This window comes from Anoplopoma fimbria, chromosome 17 (assembly GCF_027596085.1).
Source record: "Anoplopoma fimbria isolate UVic2021 breed Golden Eagle Sablefish chromosome 17, Afim_UVic_2022, whole genome shotgun sequence".
In the NCBI taxonomy this organism is placed as follows: domain Eukaryota; kingdom Metazoa; phylum Chordata; class Actinopteri; order Perciformes; family Anoplopomatidae; genus Anoplopoma; species Anoplopoma fimbria.
The window spans coordinates 11,538,368-11,561,566 of record NC_072465.1 but is presented as its reverse complement, the minus strand read 5'-3'; the positions used below and the strand labels follow the sequence as shown (position 1 = coordinate 11,561,566).

Here is a 23,199-nt window from a genome sequence, read left to right as displayed (position 1 = left end):
AATACAACTCTGCTACCTGCCACCTGCAAAAGTTCTCTGACAACTCTGCAATCGTCGGCCTCATCTCCGCCGGCGATGAGAGGGAATACAGAGAACTGAACCAGGACTTCATAGGATGGTGCCGGCGGAACCGCCTCCAGATCAACTCTGGTAAAACCAAAGAGCTGGTGGTGGACTTCCGCCGGGGTAAACACTGTCCTCCGGAACCAGTGAACATCCAGGGACAGGATATTGAGATTGTGCAATCTTATAAGTACCTGGGTGTTCACTTGAACAATAAACTGGACTGGACTAATCATTCAAATGCACTGTATAAAAAGGGTCAGAGCAGACTCTATCTGCTGAGGAGACTAAGGTCCTTTGGAGTGCAGGGAGCACTCCTGAGGACCTTTTTCAACTCTGTGGTGGCATCAGCCATTTTTTATGCAGTGGTCTGCTGGAGCAGCAGCATCTCAGCAGCCGACAAGAAGAGACTGAACAAGCTTGTCAGGAAGGCCAGCAGTGTGCTGGGGTGTCCACTGGATACGGTGGAGGTGGTGGGAGACAGGAGGATGATGGCCAAGCTGTCATCCCTGATGAACAACACCTCTCACCCCATGCAGGACACCCTGGCAGCTCTGTGCAGCTCCTTCAGCCACCGGCTGCTTCACCCCCGGTGTGTGAAGGAGAGGTACCGCAGGTCCTTCCTTCCTGCTGCTGTCAGGCTGCACAACCAGCTCTGCTCCCAGCAGACCACATGACACATGACAATAAAAACACTGTGCAATAATAGTTAAAATAGTTTTTTTCTGTCTGTAAATATTATATTTCAGTTATTGTGTTTTTCTACTGTTTTTATTGCTTATTTATAATACTTGTTTTTTTTTATTTTTTATTTTTCATTTTTTTATTTTTATCTTGTCTTTCTTTACTATGTCTCTTGTGTGCACTTTAACTCTATGCTGCTGTAAACCTGCAAATTTCCCCGCTGCGGGACTAATAAAGGATTATCTTATCTTATCTTATCTTATCTTCTCTCTGGTGATGAAAAAAACTGAAGCAAAAAGTGGTTTTGCACATAAGGACATGTTCTGAAAATGCTCTAGTACCTTAAACCTGCATTCTCTCTACTGTCCATCAAGGGGGCGACTCCTCTGGTTGTATAGAAGTCTATGAGAAAATGACTCTACTTCTCTCTTGATTTATTCCCTCAGTAAACATTCTAAACATGAGTTTATGATCTCAATCTCTAGTTTCAAGTGGCAATTTCCGGTGCTGAAAAATGAAGCCAATGCATAAGTGCCAACAAATGCAGTACCTAAAATGGCCCCTAGAAGCTGGCTTTACCCATGGGTGACATCCTGGAGACTACATCCAAACTTTAAACAGTCTGTGGTTAATAGTGTACTTCAATACAGTATGATGTTCATTTAGTAAATTATGGTCCATTTAGAGTCAAATAGACCATAAAGCAGGGTATGCTTTAGGGCGGGGCTACACAGTGATTGACAGGTCCCTACCACAGCGTTGTCCCTTCTGGGAGTTGTCTTAGAACTTCAACCCTTTCACTATGTGTTTTTTACATGAAAGTTTAATTGTAACATTTGGTCACCTAAACATGTCTCAACAAACTGCGTTTGGCTGCACTGCCCTCCCTCTCTCACTTTTAGCTCCAAAAAACCCCCAAATACTACTGCCAAAAACCAAGATGGTTACTGCCCAAACTTGAGGCTTCAGAACTTTGATTCACAAACCAATGGGGGACGTCAAGGTGACTATGTCCACTTCATATATACATTCTATGTTAGCCTGTAATTGTCTTTTATTTATTTTTTATCTCTTGGGATTACTTCGTGGCCAATATGGAATGCTTTGATTAACCAAATGTAGTGTCAAAGTACTTATGGGGGTGTGTCTGTTGTTTAAAGACTTGAAAAAAATCACTGTGATTGCCAAATGCCAGCTAAGCACAATTGCATAAAAAGCTTTAGTGCGGACTGGGTTAGGAAAGACTCATGCCTATCATACATTCAGAAGGATGATTTTTCAAGTTTGAGAAAGGTGAAGGAAACCGTTTCCTCTTATGTCTAAAAGTAGGACCAAATCTGTGTCACTCAGATTATTGGGTCACTTTTTGGACTTCTTTCCTTCACATTTGATAAATAAAAGCCCAGATTGAAGGAACAAACACAGTGGTCTCTTCAGAACTTCAACAGGCCAACTGTCCGTGCACGTCCCCGGCTGCAACGCTGACCTTATTCACGCCAACAGCCTGCTCTGACCTGAGGTCAGCTGTAAGTCAGGCCCGTCCGCAGTCAGGACAGGAAGTCAGAGGAGATGGTGGTGATTACTGAGAGGCAGCACTTACATCGGAGGTCAGAGGTCACACATCCGGCGATCATAGGCCACAACACCTCACATCTGCTAATACACACAAACAGACACACACATTGAGTCTGTGGAGTTTATCCCTCAGCCAGGAAGAAAGTGGAACAACAAGACAGTGAAGCAGAGAGGAGAAACTGTAGTTGCCCGTGTGCATGTTGGTTTGTGTGAGAAACCCAGTCAGCTTCTTACATTAGGCTTGTTAACGTTAAAACATATTTCCTGATTCAATCCTAATTAAGTTCATTTCATTCTGTATTTTTTAGGCTTTTAAGATAAAACAAGCTTCTACCTAACAAAGCTCTCAATTAAATCTACAGTCGGTAACTTTAATAAGGAATAACTTACAGTACACACAGTAGTACATGAGACAAATATTCTGTGAAAACATCAGGTTCCTCTGCCTCCAATCGTACTCCTGACCTCATTTGCAGGATTCCACCTTGACCAAAGGAAAACAACCAATCAGAGCCAAGGAGTCTGTAATGCAGCTGTCAATCACTGCTCAGGAAGATCTGAACTCCTATATCGCGACCCAAATGTATCCAGAAACATATTTTAGTTACGGTTTAGCTGTGAAATGAGTTCTGCCGCCATTCTGGAAAACAGTCAAACCAAAACAAAGCTCCATCCAGGAGCTGGAGCAAACATTCTCATTTCACTGTTAACAGTAATTCAAGCATGTTTATGAAAACACAAGAGAAATAGGTAATACAGTAACAGAACCTTAACTCATATTTGATCAGCACTGCCTAGTTTTTATCCTCTTTTTTTTAACCTTATATATTCTAGATTATCTTTCTCATGTACTACTGTCAGGACATACACATAAATATACATATCTTTGACATGTATGATCAGCTATCGACTACGGACTAGGATCTAGGTGTGTCCTTTTATGTGAGCCCTTTACATGACACAGGTAGAGAGGACAAAGACCCTTGTTATATGTCCACTCTTTTCTGCTGTAAGTCGTGTCAAGTGGCTGTGATTAGTGAGTGTTCTGTGAGTGCTGCTGCAGTGGTCAGCTGCTTCATTTGTGTGTGTGCGTGTCCATCATTGTGCTTCAGTAAATGGTGCTCTGTTCAACAGGGCCAGAGGTGGCGAAGGGGACTCATAGACCCTCTGTTGTTCCGTAATGATCAGACGCACACACACACACACACACACACACACACACACACACACACACACACACACACACACACACACACACACACACACACACACACACACATATAACTGCTGTGTGTGTGTGCCGATGAAGTCAGCCACAGTGTGCATGAAGTCATCCTGCTCTCCCTGTGAGAGGATGGGGAACTAATAGATGGTTTCATGGTGCAGCATGGAGATGTTGATCTTCCCCTCTGGGCTCCGGCTCAGGACTCCTCATTACACACCCTCTTTCCAGTTTAAACAGTTCAGCACATCCTGATATGACTGCTCATTCTTTCCATCCGTTAATATTGCAGTAATTGCGTTTTTTCCCTGCATGTGGTCGCTCAATTAATGCCTAGCTAGCATAAAGGGGCGGCAGGTACACGGTGGGTGCACACTGTGTAGGAGTAGGAGTTACCCTGGAGTCCTAATCAGATGCTTGATCTGCTTGGTGGTCTAAATGCATATTCACATTTCATGGTACCTTTTTGTTGGCAGGTTGCATTTTATTTCAGGCTGACGAGAATTGCTTCTTTTTAATTCACTACATTCCCAGTGCAGATTTAAAGGCTTTAGTTGTTATTTTTTTAATAATGGCAACATTTGCTTGTTATGTAATCACAAGATAGTGTTTATATGATTAAGACTCTGAGAACAGGTGGTTAAACGTGCCTTTTATACTTTCCTTCCAGAATAGTTCCCTTTCTGTTTTCAGAGGTGGGCAATTTGAGCAAAAGCTCCACCAGTCTGTGTTTGCTCTCTGCAGCTCAGATTCTTGAGGGTCCCCCAGGTCGTAGTCTCCCTCCTGCAGCTGCAGCCTCCAGCTGAATGCGGCTGAATATCAGAGCTAAAACACTGAAAAATGTCCAATATAAAAAATCCAAAACGTCCTCTTCACTCATATTTTGGGATGCCATTTTTTTTTATTAAGATGAGGTTGAAAATCATCACATTTTTCTTTTAAGTCAAATCAGCGGGTTTTTTTCGGTGAGGCACACGGAAAAGATTTCTGTCTTTTCAATAACTAACATAACAATGTCATTGTGCTTCAAACAAAGTATTTGTTAATTCACTTTTTGTTGCTTTCAAACAGACGGTCAGACAAGCAGAACACTAGAGATTGTTCTCCGTCTGCACCAATCACTGCGTCTCCCCCTCTCTATGACGGCAGGCTGTTCATGCTGCCTTCAGGTGCAGTCACTCAGAACAGGTGCGTTAGCTTTGGCATGGTTTGTCTGAAGCGCACTGGACCTTTTTGGGGCGTCCAGTCTTACCCATACTATGCCCCGAGGAGAATCACATGACAGAACTAGTCCTTGGTCCTCGGTGAATCCTGCAGTAAAGGCCAGGCTAAGGTCAAGCAGCACTGCACTGATACACAGCAACCTCCTGACTCAGCAGCCATTAAAAATACATCACTATAAGGAGAGCTCAGTGCCACGTTAACTGTACGAACCAGACTGAGAGATCACAGTCATTTTACAAGGACTTCACTGCTTCGACTTCCGTAAAAGCAAGCAAGGAAGTGAACCTAAAAAACGTGGCAGGTTAATACAACAGTAAAGAAGGACCACGTCCAAACAGGAAGACTGATGTTAGCCCTGATGTTATTAGTCTTATTCACAAAATAGGGTAAACATGTTAAAACAGCTGTACAAAGTAAAACTAATTCTGGTACTAGCCAACTTTTAACCCGTTATTGCAGATCTGATTGCCCAATTAATGGGTTCAAAGTTGGCTAGTACCAGGGCCCATAGGACCCTCGTTTACCAGTCTCCTTACAGGGTCCTCTAGACCGCTTTATCTTATGGATCATTTTAGCCATATAACAGCCAGCTCATACTTCAAAAAGAAAAAAATGAAACAGAATCTCTGTGCTTTGTCCTGGCAGTAATGATGTGCCATTAAGCTGAAGGATACACATATCATAAGAAGACCATCAGAAATGAAATACACACTTGCAGATCTTAGAATTTCAACAGTTTGATTGTTGAATATGCTCCAGAGTCCCTGTTTGTATTTCCAGACGGCAGAGCCCAAGGTGGGGTCAAACGCACGACTGAACCCACATTTGGTCTGAATGTAAATAAATCCCTTTTTAAATGTCAAGTATTTCTCTTCTGCTTTTCTAAAGGGCGACTTTACACAACAGTGCTCTACAGGAGAAATTGAACCCTGGTGCCCGTGTTACTCTTATTTAAACACACACGTATCCCTACACTCTCCCCTCAGTGCATGCATTAGGCCAGAGCGCCTCCGATGAACAGGACTGAGCATCTTAACCTGCATGGTATGATAAATGGAGGGGACTATAGAGCTGAGGTCTACTGGCTGCTCAGCTTTTTCATGCATGGCTGTCAGAGCAGGGCAGCCGGTCCACCACCTAGCCGTACCAGTGTTTCCAGTCTCTTTAGGAGAACCAAATACTGGTAGATTCTGGGGATGTAGGGCAGATTGACAGACAACATGAGCAGGAATTAATCTAGTAAGAAAATCTGAATTAGACCGACTCATGTGACAGTGATGAAGCTGGTAAACAGCCCACCTCTCCTCAGAGGAATCACATCACAGAGGTGATGATTCAATAAATATAATACACAAACTACTCACCACAGCGATGCATCGATGTATCCTTTACACGTCAATCTGTGAAATTGGAGTCTTCTGCTCAGCTAACTGAGCATGCTAATGATGCCTTTAACACAGCGGCATGGAGCGAAGCCGACACGATGTTTTGTGTGTGTGTGTGTGTGTTTGAATCAGCAGGGGCTCGTAGCTAACGCCCGCCGCTCTGCACTGCTCTCATAGGCCGGTTACAGCTGATAACGCCGTCCCAACCCACGGTGTCGTCATGGTAGCGTAGCGCCACCCTTCTCTAAATGACGTTTGATATAAAATGACGAAATTGTAAAAATTTGAGAACAAGAAAATCTAATCAAACTAATAAACAAAAATAAAATAATTGATCTGACAGTCTCTGTCATTCTCCTCTCTCCTCTGCCTAATATATGATAATATGATAAACTTTCCTGATGGTATATTTTACCATCTGTATCGTCTTCTTTTCATTTATAGTGCATAAGATTACAGGCTTACATACAACATGTGTGATGCAGAAAAGATGTGCATTTTTATGAAACCTACAGTAAGTGTCTCCGCTTCAATCAAAGTTTACTCTCTGCCACTGACCTCCTCCCAGGAACAGGAATCATAAAGAGCAGCAAAGCTGGAGACTGCTCATTAAGTATGAAGCTTTTCTATAGCAAGGTTCATAACACTGAGGCTTTATGATATATATCAATTTTAATATGTAACTTCAAAAGTGTATTCAGCTTCTTAAGCGCCACAGCAGACTTTAAGAAGCTCATGCCTGTGAACTCTTTTATAAGCACTACTTTGGGAAACACTTTGAGAAATTGAAGAGCGTTCTTAGAAAACATTCTTAACTCCTAAGATTGATAATTATCAGGAAATGAGGCCCAGGCTTAAATATAGCGGAGCAAAGAAACGAGGCATGAGTGAGATGGACATTTGTAATCTGCAACGCGACACAGCGAGATCCAGTGGATACTGGTCGATATAGAAACACATAGCAATCCTTTTATTGAAACTAATTTCATCCAAAGTCCAGGAAAAAGATAAACAACGTTTGTTTAAGTTACACGGCTGAACATTTGACCTCATTAGGAATTAGTCACATTTAGAGTTGAAAGAAAAACTGTGTTGTCCAATGACCCCTCACTGTCAGTCTAAACGCTTTGAAAAAAAATAATCTGGAAATGATGTTTTGTTTCACTTAAATTCCAAAATAGCTTATAGTTAGACTTTTTGACTTTTTGACTGGTTTACATGCACACAAGAAACCTTTCCAATCATGCTCACAGCTTCTTTTGTGGACAAACATGCTGTGTGTCCTCCACAAAAAATCACCGTCCGTATGATTTACATTGTGTGTCTTTGGGAATCCCTTAAAGGGATAGTGTGGGTGTTTTGAGGTGAGCTTATTATGAGGTTCTTCTCCATAGTCAGTGTACTACAATACAGTACTACAGTAGATGGAGTTTGGAAAAACAGACAGTACCAGTACAGGGGAAAAAAATAGTACCTCTATGGATGTATTTCATACTCATAAAAGAATGTAGCACAACATGGAAGTGAGTAATCGTGATAATTATTGTTAATATTGATCCAAATAAAATTATTATAATGTTGTCCCTACCTCACACAACCCCACTACAAATAATCAGAACTGTCCCTTTAAGGTGGACTTCCAGTCACCCTTTACATCCCCTCTACCTCCATTTAAACGATTATGTGCTACCCTGATGTGTGTGGCCACTGTGCGTGTGTGTTTGTGTGTGTGTGTGTGGTCCTTGAAGGGAGCGTGCGCTCCATCAGCAGATGTCCACAAAGCCCTCAAAGACCCACGGCCTTGGGCGGTCATTCTCCTTTATGGAGCGTGAAGGTGAGAGAGAGAGACGCATTGTGGTGAAGGACAGATTTAGAGTGTGTGTCCTATGGTTCTACCGTCAATGTGAGGAGCCACTTTGACCTTTTTTCTGCTGCTGTCTTCAAGTGTCCTTCAACAGACTCAACTCCTGAGTGGAAAATATAGAGATGGGTAGGACAGATTGCAGCTGCTTCATACGACTGAAGAAAGTTAACATTTGTGTGGGTCACACTGCCACTTTAAAAGCAGCTACGTGTTGCAGCCTTTTAGTAGCGTACACATTTGACCTTAATTATGTTTTTTTTGTGTATGTGTTAGTTTAATAGTTTTATTTCTGAGGATGACATGCTGTGTCAACTTTTGAGCCACAGTGTCTCCATATTTGTTATGATGATCAAGGAGAGAAATGTAAATGCCAGAGGGTCAAAAGCTCTAGCAGTCTGACCAAATCTTCAAACCCTTCTGATATACACACAATATGTTTAGGTTTTCCTGACCTGAGCCTTGTATTAGTGAAGCAGGATGTAAATAAAGACCTTCTGCCTAAGCGAGACCTGCTCATTCTCTCACTGGGACGACAGCGAGTCTGAGCCACACATCCTCGGTCTTCTATCAGAAGGAAACATTCAGAGACAGAGGAAAGACAGATTGACAGGAATTCAGGAGGAAAATAATTTCGTTTTTTGATTCATCTTCAGCGAGGTGTTGCTGCTGAAAAGCTGACCTTCAGGGCAATGTTTTTTCCCCACAACAAAAGAATGAACACAGCAGCGTCAAATATCTTCACATTTTGCCTCATCGCGTACGATATATTTTCAGCGTGTCACAGGGCTACCAGGCTACACATTTTGAAATCTGCAATTTCCTCTCTAAAATAAAATCCATTTAAGATTGAAAGTAAAAGTCGGGCTAACTTTGACTCTGTCTCTATTTGAACATAACTAGTCTACAGCAGTGTTACAGGCTTTGTGAGGCCTTAATGATCTTTGAAAATAAAACCAAAATGTCAGATGGATAAACCAAAATATTGGAAATATTGACACGTTGACCTTCTGATCGCAGTTTCGATAGTCAATAGAGTTGTTGTGACGTTTCAGTCTGAGCCACAATAGTGAGCTTGGGATGTCACGAGAGGAAGAGTCAGGGGATAGCCAAGGTCTTTAGGATTCATCCTCTGCACACCATGAATATGGATACATAGCTCCAATGCAATCTATCATTGAGACATTTCTCTTAAAACCCAAAAGTCTACCTGGAGCAAGACTGGAGGAAAAGTCATGAGATCACTAAAGTCAGTAGGATTCATCGTCCTCCGAACTTGTCCTGTCTGTAGTGGACTGACAGACTGTCTGAGCGGCTGGTGTTGCTCATTGGTGGTTTGCGCAAACATTTAAAATGAGCTACGTTTTGGACAAATTACCAAATAATTAGTGTTGTCAGACACAAAGGTGGAAGTAGCATGATTGATGGTAGTGGTGACGTCACTAGAACCAGTACTTTGGTACGTTGGATCAGGACTAGAGACTAACAGCGTCCCAAGACAATAGAAAATGTCCCTGATAACATTGTGACCAACGAATCAGTGTTGAAATCAGCAGGAGGAGAACTAGTTAACATAAGCGGCCAGCACAGTCCTGCCTGGCTAAACAATGAAGCTAACAGCCACGGAGGCTGCATTGAGTTACATTATGACGTTTTCAAGGTCTATCCAGTAAGAATGAGTATTGCGCCAAGGTAAATTATAACATAGTTGTGATGTGTTTAAATGTAATCTTGTAAAATGTAGCTTCTGGCATGAAACTTGAGGCTGATCATCAGGGATTAATGCAAACGGTTATAAATGAGTGTTGAATGTTGAAGTTGAATTTGTTACCACGGTATTGACTAGGTTAACATCATAGACTGTATATAAGGAGTTAACGTTGTCATTGTGACATCAACCATTACTTTGTGGACTGCAGTTGTTCACAACAACCCCCCCTGTTTTATCCTTACCGTTCTGTACCCGTCCCGTCACTCTCAGCAGCCAGTGCTTAGTTCAGACCGACAGTGACGTGTGTCTGTGTGTGTGTTTGACTGGGTGAAGTCAGTCAGGCCTTGTGACGCATGGAGGATTGTAATCCTTCTTTATATGGAGCCTGAAAGGCAGGAGTCGTCTCCTGGGAAGGGCCGTGAGGTTTGTCTGTGAGCAGAGACGGGAGGATGGTGATACACACGTTTAAAGGAGGGAGCATCCCCGGTCTTATAGAGGGAATAAAACAACAAGAACCCAACAATCCCATTTCTTTAAGGAGTCAGAGCTACTATGTGCCCACAAAGTCTCTCAGACGCTCGATTCCTAAATCATTACACTCACTACCCATGATGAAAAAATAAGTCATCAACACAATACAGTGTTTGCAAGGCAATTTTATTTATAGAGCACCATTCACACAAGAGGCAATTCAGAGGTTTTTACAGGGGCATAGAGATATATTAAACATTAAGGTTAAGAAAACATTGAAATTCCATTAAAAAGACAATAAAACAAAAAGAGAGAACAAGCAAATGGGTTGTTAAAGATTTAAACTGCATTTGAAAAAAGCAATAAAAAGGAAACAAATAAAGAGCTAGCCGCAGTGGTTCTTAACCTTATTGAAGGTACTGAACCCTGCGAGCTTCATCAGTGCATTCACCGAACCCTTCGTAATTGGAAAAATAAAATATGATTTCTTCAAAACATAGGTATATATTTTATTAGTGCACAAAATGAACCATGCATCAGTTGCACACAAAATCACTGTGTGCAAAGAACAAAACCAACAATTTCACACAAAAACATAACTCAATGAATGATTTGCGATCAGGTACGCAACTTCGTACGATGCTGTGAGGATCGGTTTGTCGACAAACAAAACATGAATTTCACACAAAAACATAACTCAGTGAATATTTACTGCAAATCAATGTGACTTTTGCTGTTGCCTTTCAGATACAAGTTCAGAAATGCGCGGCTTCACCTTGGCAAGTGCCACTCTCATATCATTTTCGCAGCAAAGTCTGTTCCTTTTCTTAGTTTTCATGTCCACCATCCTCGAAAAGGATTGCTCACAAAGATATGTTGTAACAAACGGTGTGAGTATCTCAAGGGCTTTCTTGGCAATACGAGAGTATGGTACGATTTGGTGACACCAAAACGTTGAGAGCGTTGTTGTTCCGAAGAGTTGCTGTTGAAGCTGGCTCTGCTGAAGTTCAATGATTTCGTCGAGGCATTCATCGTTGACATCTGCTGTCATCTGCTGAACGCAGCATAAGTTTTAGCTTTCTCCGTGCTTTTTGGGCTACCCAAGCCACCGTACCGTTATGCTGGTGGCTGAACGCACCTTAAGGAATAGACGGTCATTAATTTTTAAAGCGGCGGCTCACTTGACCGCAGTGTGTGTCTGCCGAACCCCTGAGAGTGACTCATCGAACCCCTGGGGTTCGATCGAACCCAGGTTAAGAACCACTGAGCTAGAGGGTAAAATATGTGATGTATGTAATTTATTTTAAAGCAGTGGTAAACAATAATGTTTTGAGCTGTTAGCGTTTCAGCAGAGGTAAAGAGCTGTGCAGCATTGCAACATGTAGATTAAACCAGCTATTAAATTCACGCTTCTGTTTTAAAACACATTTTTATGTTGAAAATGAAACTGGTTTACTTCCCTTGAACTAGAGGAGTTGACAGTTGCAGCTTACATCCATGTCTGTCCAAAATGTCATCCCTTCATCATGTTGTCCTTCTCGACAACTATGTGAAATTGTCATAATTAGCATATCGATTCTTTGATTATGGCGCAAAAATGTTTTTTGTGAGGTCACAGTGAATAATAACAAATTCATCCTGAAGCGCAAATGTACGTTTGTGCCATATTATAAGAAATCCACTCAATGTTTTCGGACAAATCGAAAACACATTGCATCCATCCCTGGCGCAGAGACTTGAGCGAGGAAATAATTATATTTCTGGACATTGCTCATTGTTCTTTGAAGCCAAGAAAAGTTAAAAGTCCTGAAAAAATGATATTCAGGCTTCATGTATTTTTCTGGGGCTGTGTTCAGGACCAGATGAAGTTCAAACTGTGGTTACTGGAGTATTATAATGAATATTCTTGATACAAAAAAAACATTTAGGAAACACTGTTCTACATTATGACCTTCAACCATAACCGGTCTTTAAAGAACGGGACTTTAACAGCAGAGCCATGCTCCACTGTTAATAAAATGACGAGTTTTCATGTTGGTATTTTCCCGGGTTGAAACAGTAATGTTTAATAAATGGATGGAAAAAATAAAGAATGAGAAAAACAACTTGAAAGGACTAATAAAGGAATGTTTTCAGGACATGTGCATGAACATTGCTATGAACAGTGTTGTTACAAGCAGAGTTGTCATGATTTTCAAAGGAGTGCTTTTAATTGAAACTGGGAAGAGTGAATTATGTTATGCTGATAAAATGTAATTTTCATATTAACTACCTGAAGAAGACCAAATGGTTTTAGCATAAACTGTGGAAAAGAATTTGACGTCTTCACTGTGACGTTTGGTTTGTGGACAACTGGCTTGATGTCATAATTTTGGCATCTGGTTTATTTGGAGCCAGCAAGGGTGGGGCCAGATACCGTTAGCATAGCAAATGCAAAGCTACTGGCTAACATTAGTGCAAGCTTTTTATTAATTGCTATTAAAACATCCTACTCTTAAGAGTCTGTTTCAGTATAACTGGATGCTGAACATCGCAGTGGTAGAGACCTGTCAATCACTGTGTAGCCCCGCCCTAAAGCATACCCTGCTTTATGGTCTATTTGACTCTAACTGGACCATAGTTTACTAAATGAACATCATGCTGTATTGAAGAAGACTTGAAACTAGAGATTGAGACCATAAAGTCATGTTTTACAATGTTTACAATGTTTACTGAGGGAATAAATCAAGAGAGAAGTAGAGTTATTTTCTCATAGACTTCTATACAACCAGAGGAGTCACCCCCTGATGGACAGTAGAGAGAATGCAGGTTTAAGGTACTTCAGCATTGGCTTCACTTGCTGCCTGGAGACAAGTGATGGATGGGAAGGCATCTTAAATTAAACATTTTTTAAGCTATGAATGCATATTGAGTTCACTTCCTCCATGGAGCTACTGGAGCTGTCATGTAAGTAATCTTCTTCTTTTTCCTTCACAGGTCCAGATTGAACACCACTTCTTCCTGTGAGATAAGGTGATCAGGTTTTGAGCCCATCTGCTCCTGGTCCGTTTGCGATCCTGTTGTAATCCAGCTGGATCCAGATGATGGAGCGCTTGCTGTGTCTGCTGGTCCTCAGCTCAGTAGTCCTGAAGGAGGCTGTCGGTGAGTTCCTCTTTAATGTATACAAACACGCATGTCTATGTGGGTTCTTAGACTGATTGCAGAATCACCTTTGATGGTAACTAACATTAATGTTAAGGGCTGTTTAGGATTGGAAGTTGGTTCTAGGATAAAGTTTTGAAATGAACCCCTTGCAGCTGTCCATCTGAGTGCTGAATATGTCTCAACCAAACATTGTTTTGACAAAATGCAACAAAATGACCTGGCTCTTTTGGAGCTGTGATCATTGTAAGAGCATGATAGCACAGCACATGAAAGCTAACATCTCCACTAATGTCTCAGAGTGAGATAATGAGGGCTGACAGTAAACTGCTACAGCATCTGCTCTGAATCCTCCTATTGGTTCGGTCCTTTGTCGAAGGTGAGACTAACAGCCAGAGGACAGACGAAACTCAACACAACAGAGAGCTTCAGCCTTTGAACTGACACCCACATTAGCTTTCTGGCTGATGTCTCCTTCTCATCTACAATCTTAGACACATGTCAAAAATGCTGTTCATCATAATCAGCTGAATAACATATGTGCATGCTCACAGACACAGATGTGAAATGTCTTCATCTGTCCACACCGTTTGATTGAATATGTGCACAACATGAACCCATACTTGGCTGCAGCTAAATAAGCCTCAGAATGTTTTCTTCAGAATGCAGCTGCAGCCATCATGAAGCTACACTGCTGAGGTGACATAGAGTACATTAAGAAAATAAGCTCACAAGGAAGTGAGTCACTATCAGAAATATGTTATTGTGTGTGTGTGTGAGTGTGTGTGTGTGTGTGTGTGTGTGTGTGTGTGTGTGTGTGTGTGTGTGTGTGTGTGTGTGTGTGTGTGTGTGCACGACAAAGCCATACAATAGATGGGGAATAACAACGCTATGCACACACATTTTTTGAGCCCTCTTGCAAACAGCCAATTGAAATATTTGAGGCGAGAAGATATTTATCGTTGCTTTCTGTTAAAATCAATACACATTATACCAAACACTGTGCATGCTGAGTCTCTACTAGTTTTCATAGTTAAACTCAGTGAGTATTGGAAAGACCAAACCAAAAGCTGCTTTAAAGACTTGTTTTTGAGGGAATGGAAGGTTTCCAATAAGTGGTGTTTAAAATTGAGCAAAGAAAACTGGAAATGTTTGATAAAAATACATGCCTCAATATTTTGTCAAACTGGCTGATAAAGTCTGTGTAGGCATAAAGTAAACACCTTATGAAGGCTGTGCTCCACCTGACTTCTGAGGAAAAACAAATCAAATCATTCGTCAACCAAAGAACACCTGTTGTGTGAAAGAAGCATTCAGATCTTTTACTGAAAGGTGTGATGTGTAAGATCTGGACCTCCAATTGGTAGTTAGCTCAAACCCAGCCAGCGGAAAAACTCTTGTTTTCTTCAATGTTGTGTATAGTGTTACTTAGTAGTTGTTTTTTTATATAATGTAAATTGCCATTTTATGGACCCAGTAGTAGAGATGAAACGCTGACTCCTATTATACCTCTGCACCTTTAAAGCTGCATTAATAGACGTGTTTGACCACTAGGGGGTAGCAGAACAAGCTGAAAACACCACACGGACTCATTAAGACTGCATGAAGTTGTTATGGTGAACGCGTTAGCAAACAGTTGCTTATTTAAAGTCCCAAAGCAACATTAGCTCATCACTTCATGTAAACAATATGAATAATTCAACTAAGTAAAAGGAGCAATACATAAATGTAAAAAGTCTTGCATTCAAAATTGTACCTAAGTTAAAGTTCACAGCTTGTTTCAGCCTAATTGGTTAGGGTCCTTTAATTTAAATATTGATCTTTTAGAGTGTTAAACTGCTTAGAACATTATGTTAGAAGTATATGATGTCATTCCCATGCTCAATTATGTCCCATTAGTTGTTGCAGCAATTTTTAGGTTGATTCATTTTTGTTACACAGATTTGGTTACTTTTTACCACTTGAATTAGTAGAAATGATCAAAATCGATATACGTAGTAAAGCCATACATCCTCTGAATGCCTGAGCTCTCTAGTTTGTGGTTGTAAAGTGTCATGAGCATGTGATATCCTAGCCTTATTAAGCCTCATTCTGACAGGCTGAAGCTGGTGTAAAGTAGAATAAAGTGGAAAATGCCATGTAAAGTACCTCTCAATAGTAAGTTCAGTAGTGGAGTGAATTAACTTTCCCCCACTGCCAGAGTTATTGATTCTTTTTTTAAAGTAAGTCTGTAAACTTGACAAACCCTCTTGAGACATTTACATTGAACAAGATGTTGGATGCTTATTTACAATTTTGTGTTTTGCCAGCCTCTGTTACATCTGGATGGGAATATATTATTGTGGTAAGCTGAATTCAGGGCTACACGCCAGAGAGCAGGTCTGCGCTGTTTACTCTGAGACAGATTGGGAAACTGATGTGGGGATTCTGAACAAATAAAGATCCAGTGTTTTCCTCTGTGCTGACGGGAATTGTGGGAGGAATTTCAGAGTGTAATGACAAAAAGCCCCAGTGGTTAGGAACCTGGTTGTAGTGCCATCCTTAGACCACAATGCACTGGGTCACAGTAATTGTGTACAGTAGATACACAGCTAAGTGATGGACAGATTTACTCTCTTCCCTCCCTCCTGTCCTCCTACACCCTTCAACAGAAATACAACTCAGGTCAGAAATCCCTTGTTACTCGGCCTTGGACGGTCCCAGCAGTATTCCTGAGATTCAATTTCAATTCAATTCAGTTTATTTTGTATAGCCCAGAATCACAAATTACAAATTTGCCTCAGAGGGCTTTACAATCTGTGCACATGCGTCATCCTCTGTCCTTCCCTCACATCGGCACAGGAAAAACTCCCCTAAAAAACCCCTTTAGCAGGGAGAAAAAAGGAAGAAACCTATGGTAGAGCGACTGAGGAGGGATCCTTCTCCCAGGATGGACAGAATGCAATAGATGCCATGTGTACAGAATGAGCAGCATAACAGAGTTACAACACATTCAATGTATATGACATAAATGATTCATATAATAAGACTACTTATAATAACAGCAGCAATTATTATAGTAGAATTATAATTATGAAAATAAGATGTCCTGTTGTGCCTCTGAAATATATCATTGTGTCACCCACACTGAATGTGACTCAGGTTATAGACTTCTCAGAAGCTCTCTTCTTTCTTAGTTTTTATTTTCTGAGAATATTAGCAGTTCTAATGAAACTCATTAAATACACAAATGTTACCTGGGTAATCCTGCTTGTACTCAGGCACACAAATAAGACTAACCACTGATATATAGCACTAAAGTGATGTATCAGCAGAAGCATAGGGATGTCCAGAATATTTCAGGCTTCACATTGCACCTAAAACCTTTCACAACAATTTGCAGCTGCAGTGTTCATGCTCAGCAGAAGTAATGTGTAATTATTAAGCTGTAGCCTCCCCACGGTGTCTGAGGGCATCTTTACTGCTGCAGACAATAATGCCCTTTGCATCTGTCTTCAAAGAGAGACCTCAGACTGACTACACTCTAACAGATGAGTGTCTTCCATCAGACTTGTATTTCAAGCCAGACTTCATAATATAGGTTGACTCCTTATTGGGCTCATAAAGCTTTACAGTTATGGGCATCTGTAGTTTTGCACATTTTGCAGCAGACTGTTGCAACAGTACTCACAACTCTATGATTCTTGACCATAGTTTATAAAGATGGACAACATGATTGCTCCCCAACAGTGAAGCCAAAATATCTCCATCGCCCCCTGGTGTCTGAATGCAGTATAGTAATAGACCCGCCCCCTCCATCTTAGTGGATGAGACATGGGCCAAACTAAAATCACAGCACACATCAAATTAATTTTCCCAAAGATGGTTTGTCTAAGAGTTCCTTTTTTTTGCTCAGAAGTAAAATAAGTTGCCTTCTCTTTTGTACAGTGGGAGGAAGTGAAGATGCATCATCTACCTATATATGCTCTATTTTCTTGACCCATTAGCCTCTTCAGAACCATCACATAGTTGTGTTTGTCAAATCTCCGGCAACCTGCATGTTGTAAACAGATGTTTTTACTCTTTTTTTTTATTCAAATCTCATTTAATGGATTCTTATAGAAAGAACATTCATGTTTATATATATATAAAATAACCCAAACCCAGAGAAGACTGTCAAATCTTGTTTGTAAGCTTTCCAATGTCAGAAGTCAGTCAGTTAGTAAATCAGTACAATCTTGGATGAATAAGGTGAAAACAAAGAAAAGGCTAGACGTAGTAATGGCTGGTTGGACTTACTGTATAAGAGTACACAGTAGAATAATAATTCAGGACACAGCCGTAGGTCCTCACCATTGGGATGTCTCTGGTGTAGGGTTTGGTGTGTGATTAGTGTGTTGTTGAAATTGTTGTCTGCAGGTGGAGACGTGTGTGTGTCGGGTCACGACAGCGGGCCACTGTTTGAAGAACAGCCGAGCAGTGTCATCTACCCAGAAGGCCTGAGTGAAGGCAAGGTGACCCTCAGCTGTCAGGCCAGAGCTAGTCCAGCTGCATCTTACAGGTGGGTAACACACACACACACACACACACACACACACACACACACACACACACACACACACACACACACACACACACACACACACACAAGCTTTGTTCACTTTTAGGGACCACTTATTCCTCAGGACCTGGCCTCTGAAGGTGTGGTCTTCAGAGGTCTTAGCCTGGGCTTCACTAGAATTGTTTATGGATGACTACAGTAGCTCAGCCACTCTTAACAGCATGTAACTGCTCTGCGGCTATGACTATGTGCTGAAGTCTCCCACGCCTGAAGACACTCGCTTCATCAACTCTTTCGGTCTGAGCCTTTGCAGCCCTGGAATGGTCCATTATGTTTATTTTCTCCTGTTTGCTGTGTCCTCGTCACTCTGTCTCTCTGCAGATGGCTTGTGAACGGCACAGAGGTTCCGCTGGGTTTGGACTTGCGCTACACCCTGGTGGCCGGCAACCTGGTGATCAGCAGCCCCGAGTCCATTCGAGACACCGGCTCCTATCAGTGTCTGGCCATCAACCGCTGCGGCACCATCATCAGCCGAGCAGCGAACCTTAAATTTGGCTGTGAGTGGGAGAAGGCCTTTTAACCACAGTTAGAGACAGCAGGAGTTAGATAGGATTTACTTTACACTAATGTGCTTGGCTACTATCAACAGTTTACTATTGCTGCCTCTGTTCACTATCTCATCCTTTGTTTCTCCAGACCTCCATGACTTCCCTCCGGACAGCAGGAGTCCTCAGACAGCATATGAAGGCATCGGAGCTTTCCTGGCCTGCCAGCCCCCTATACATTACCCAGGTATCCACTCTACTTAAGGGGCTCCACGCCAGTTAATTAGTATTTTAAACCCGTTGGAAGATGAGAGAAACAGTTAGACACCATCAAAAATGAGAGAATCAGCTGTCAGAGAACCTACAGCTCACAGTTGGGATAAGGGTCCATAGGTGGTTCACAGGTTGCAGTGTTTTAAATGAGCAGAATTATCAACCTATTTTGGGATAAGGGTGAATATGAAACAGAATTACTCTGCTGACCATTTCCCTACTGAAATCTGTGTACTGGTAGGACGGCATTTAGTACAACCCCTTATGACTGCATTAGTAATGAATGTGTGTCCTCTGCAGCTCTGTCCTACCGCTGGTTGATCAACGAATTCCCCAACTTCATCAAGAAGGACGATGGCCGCTGGTTTGTGTCGCAGGTCACGGGGAACTTGTACTTGGCGAAAGCAGAGCCAAACGACACCGGGAACTACTTCTGCTTCACCACCATCAACATGGACATCAGCACCAAGAGCACCTTCAGCAAGGCCAACCAGCTCACTGTGCTGCCGGACGGTAGGAAGGCTTTTCAGCTGCATGACTGATCTCTTAGCAGCCACACGTAGCAGAAACTGTGTGTAAGTCATGAATAAATGTCAATAACAGAGGACAGAGGGATAGCTGAGAAGACCTGGTGTGGCGTCAATGTTACCTATCTAAGGGGGAATTCACAACAAGCTCGTCTGGAGCTGTTGTTTTTAAACCTGGAGCTCTTCACCCCAAGGTTTGATTGACTGGGCCTATGTGAACCAGAGGAGGCAGAGGAGGTCGCTCCTCCTCCATTTTAAATAATCTGTTTTGTAGAAATAAACTATTTCCAAGTCTCATTTATAAAATAATTTTCCTCTCTTCTGATTAAAAGGCCTCGACAGCAACACCTACAGGGCTGGCAAGAAATTCCATTTTTTTTTTCATGCTAATATGTTATTGTCCAAAACACATAAAATGACTTTACAAGGGTGGATGTCCAAGAGGGCCACAGGAGAACCAGAACCAGGACTGAGTGGGGCAGACTGCTAGACCCTGATGCAGTAAAATGTGGATACAGGGACATGGCAGCTTAAGTATATGTAGTGTTAACTAGATTTAATGTTGAGCCCTTCCACCAGTCCCTACAATAAACAATGTTCATCCCACCACTCAATATAAAATGCTGCAGGGGACGATCAAGATACTGACAATTAAGCTATTGTTAGAGCCTTGCTTGGACTTATTGGTGCTCAAAATGTCCAGGGTTCATAATCTAGAGAACCTGATGTGTTCACTTGTTTTTTTTGGTACCGTTTGCTTTTCAGAATTATTGTTGGAACAAGTTTAAAACATTGCCAGTGTCAAGGCAATCTTCCACTTAAGATCAGGAATATAATCCCACAACTATCTTGCCAGTCATTGTATGTTGCTTCAGAATGAAATACAGGCCAACATCACTAACGAGGTAAAGGTTTCTCTAGTTGTGTGTATGCGTATTTATGTGTGTTACATTTAGATATACATTATGAAAGGGATATTATGTTTATAGGTATATTTCATTTCAGTCAATCCCAGGAAGTCAGCTCCCATCATAAAAGTACGCTTCCCAGCAGAGACCTACGCCCTAGCAGGACACACCACCCAGTTAGAGTGCTTCGCCTATGGAAAGTAAGTCTCCCACACCGTAATCATTGCATAATGTGCTGCATTGTACTTTGGGTAAAAATGTGTGCTTTGTTCATCTTAAAACTGTGTACTTCTCACTTGTATGTCGTCCCCTAAAACTTCTTTAATATCTCCTGTCCACCTGGTCCGTGTGCTGTTTCATTCTGAAACTCTTCCTTTATTTCACCTCAGTCTCTTTCCATGTTTTGTCTCATAGTCCAGTCCCAAAACTGCGATGGAGGAAGGTGGACGGTTTGATGCCGTCCAAGGCGGGCTCCAGTGCCGAGGCTCCAACCCTCATCCTGCCAGAACTCTCCTTCGATGACGAAGGTGTTTATGAATGTGAAGCCTACAACTCAGAGGGCAGTGACACCTACCAGGGACGCATCAACGTGCAAGGTACGGAAAATACACTGGGAACATCTGGTGGTATTGCAGCAAAGCACATATGTATCAGATTAAGAGTGTCGGTGAATCCGTGATGTTCTGATGGCAATCTCAAGCTGGTTTAACGTGTTGGTCTGAAGTGTTGATAATCATCCATTTACAGCAAAGGTTACGGCAGCAGTGTTATTCAGTCAGACCTGAAACAGGGATTTCCCTACCATTATAAGACTTTGACATTTGGCAGACATTTTGTTAAAAGAACCAGAGAGACCATTTATTTATTGTTTTGGTTGTCTGGTTTATTACATTTTGGAAACTTTCGTATTTTTTGCACATTCCAATTCTAGGATCTGAGTATTCTTAATAATTACATTTCCATTGCTCTATGAAAGGGTTTGCTTGCATTATTGCTATTATATAATTAGATTATAATAAATACTATTATGTTATATTCATATCAGTTACATAAAAATGTACTATAATGGCAATAATATCATTTTTTAAAATTATTTCTGGAAAGATATATATTGCCCAACCAGAGGTAGTGATGGTGACAGACCTAGCAGCACAAGGCGAAACATGCAGAGAGAGAGGGCGACTACATGTCTTGCAGCACCTTCTGAGTTCACTGTAATGAATTGATTGAATTAATCATTGTCTCTATTGCACACAATCAGCTAAATTAACTATGAAACACACTGAAAGAAATCAATCTTCTCGTATGAGATCAGTCTATTAAACATATTTTCCCCTCGCAGTGGGACCGGAAGAGGTATACAAAAAAACCCTCCTACAAAATTGATCTGACTAAATGTCCTATAATGTATTTCCAGTGTTTCCATTATTCATCCAGCCTGTGTGGATGAATAATTCTTTAAATGCAGTATCTGAGCAGACACGGATTATAAACGAGTCCCAACAGAACATCCTCATGCTCTGAAGATATTATAAAGCAGGCAGAGGAATTGGCAACTAGACAGTTCAATGGTTAAACTGGTTTGAAAATGTAGCAGTTTTGTTCAATGTTTGTCCTTCACACTCAAAGCTTCAAGGGCAAAATATATATTACAATCCATCAGTAATGCAACCTGTGAGAAAACAGAACACTACTCTTCCTCACTATCATCATAGAAGCCACCACTTTAACATACCAGCAATGCCATGTATTCCATGTGTGAAAGGGACTCAGTGGTGTAGTCTACGTGATACGCAGGTATACGTCGTATGCCCACTAGGAACGCACCAGGATTTGCGTATACCCACTTAAAAATGTGCACGGATACGTATCGTCTTGTGTGACAGATCTTTCATTTCTGTGTTTATTTTTCGCAAATACCGGTTGGGTATAGCTGCAATAAAATACTTTAAGCAGGGGAAGTTATCTCCTACATTCACCATTCATAAAATTCCCCCTGCGCGCTCGCGCTCTGCCCTGTCTCTGTTACGAAGCGCGAAGCTGCCCCTGCATCTCTGCACGTTAGTTGGCGGGCCGAGCCCCTCCTCCTCGCGTGTGTGTGCGTGTGTGTGTGTCCAGTCCTCCCATATTAATGTGTAAACCACATAACAAGTAGTCAACAGAAGACAACAGTAAGAGCTCAGATTAGAGCAATTGAAAGAGTGAAACATTAGTCTCCTGTCATCTTCTTCTCATGCACCAACATTTCCGTATGCCCACTTTAGAATTGCGCAATGACGTCATGCACCCTCTGATGGTCGTTTTTGAGGATGTACTGTTTTTCTTTGTTAAACACTGAACAGATGTTATTTCTATAGCTGATATGTTTAATTTATTATTTAAGTACTCTAGGGTGGGAAACATAATTCGAAAGAACATGTTTTTATTTTGTAATTATTGCTTCTTATATAGGGTATTTTTTTTATTGAGTTGCAATTGTTGACAAAAGACCAACTCTGTTGAACAGAAGCATGCAGGAGCAGCAATAAATGTCCTGTGCAAAAGATTCAAGTATCCCTTTGTCTCCTTCACACATTAGTACTCAGGCCAGGCCGGTTACATATACAGTAGTATAGTGTTTGATGCTAGTGCCTAATGGTGATTTTAATTTGACTATTCATTGTCCTAGAAACTTATGACATATTAAGTGTTGAATAATCGGAATTACTTTGGTGGTTGTAGGCTACTGTATGCAACAGTGAGTGTGACGGTGTTTTTAGGATGGGTGTCGAAGAGGCTAATAGGGAATCTTCACAGTATGCCCACTACAAAAACCTAGACTACACCACTGGACAACATGATACATTACCCTTGTCTTTCATCTCCGATCCTTCAGCTCAGCCCGAGTGGCTGCAGGTGATGAGCGACTCAGAGGTGGAGATCAGCTCAGAGCTTCTCTGGAGTTGCATTGCTGCCGGTAAACCCCGACCCTCCATACGCTGGCTACGCAACGGACAACCACTCAGCACACAGGTAACACACGCAGCATGCTGTCTCACTGCTCTATATACCTCCACAGACAAAGGGATG

At 41.6% G+C, this 23,199-nt stretch overlaps 1 protein-coding gene across 1 annotated transcript in view; it reads left to right on the top strand.

Moving 5' to 3' along the window:
* cntn2 (contactin 2) overlaps positions 1-23,199 on the top strand; it is a 68,423-nt gene that overhangs the window by 18,839 nt on the left and 26,385 nt on the right. Inside the window, exons 2-9 of the mRNA XM_054617004.1 lie at positions 13,173-13,337; positions 17,736-17,877; positions 18,259-18,434; positions 18,574-18,669; positions 18,996-19,208; positions 20,228-20,330; positions 20,545-20,726; positions 23,006-23,142. Coding sequence (XP_054472979.1) covers positions 13,277-13,337; positions 17,736-17,877; positions 18,259-18,434; positions 18,574-18,669; positions 18,996-19,208; positions 20,228-20,330; positions 20,545-20,726; positions 23,006-23,142 — 1,110 coding nt within the window. The 5' untranslated portion in view covers positions 13,173-13,276. The remainder of the gene's footprint in view (positions 1-13,172; positions 13,338-17,735; positions 17,878-18,258; positions 18,435-18,573; positions 18,670-18,995; positions 19,209-20,227; positions 20,331-20,544; positions 20,727-23,005; positions 23,143-23,199) is intronic.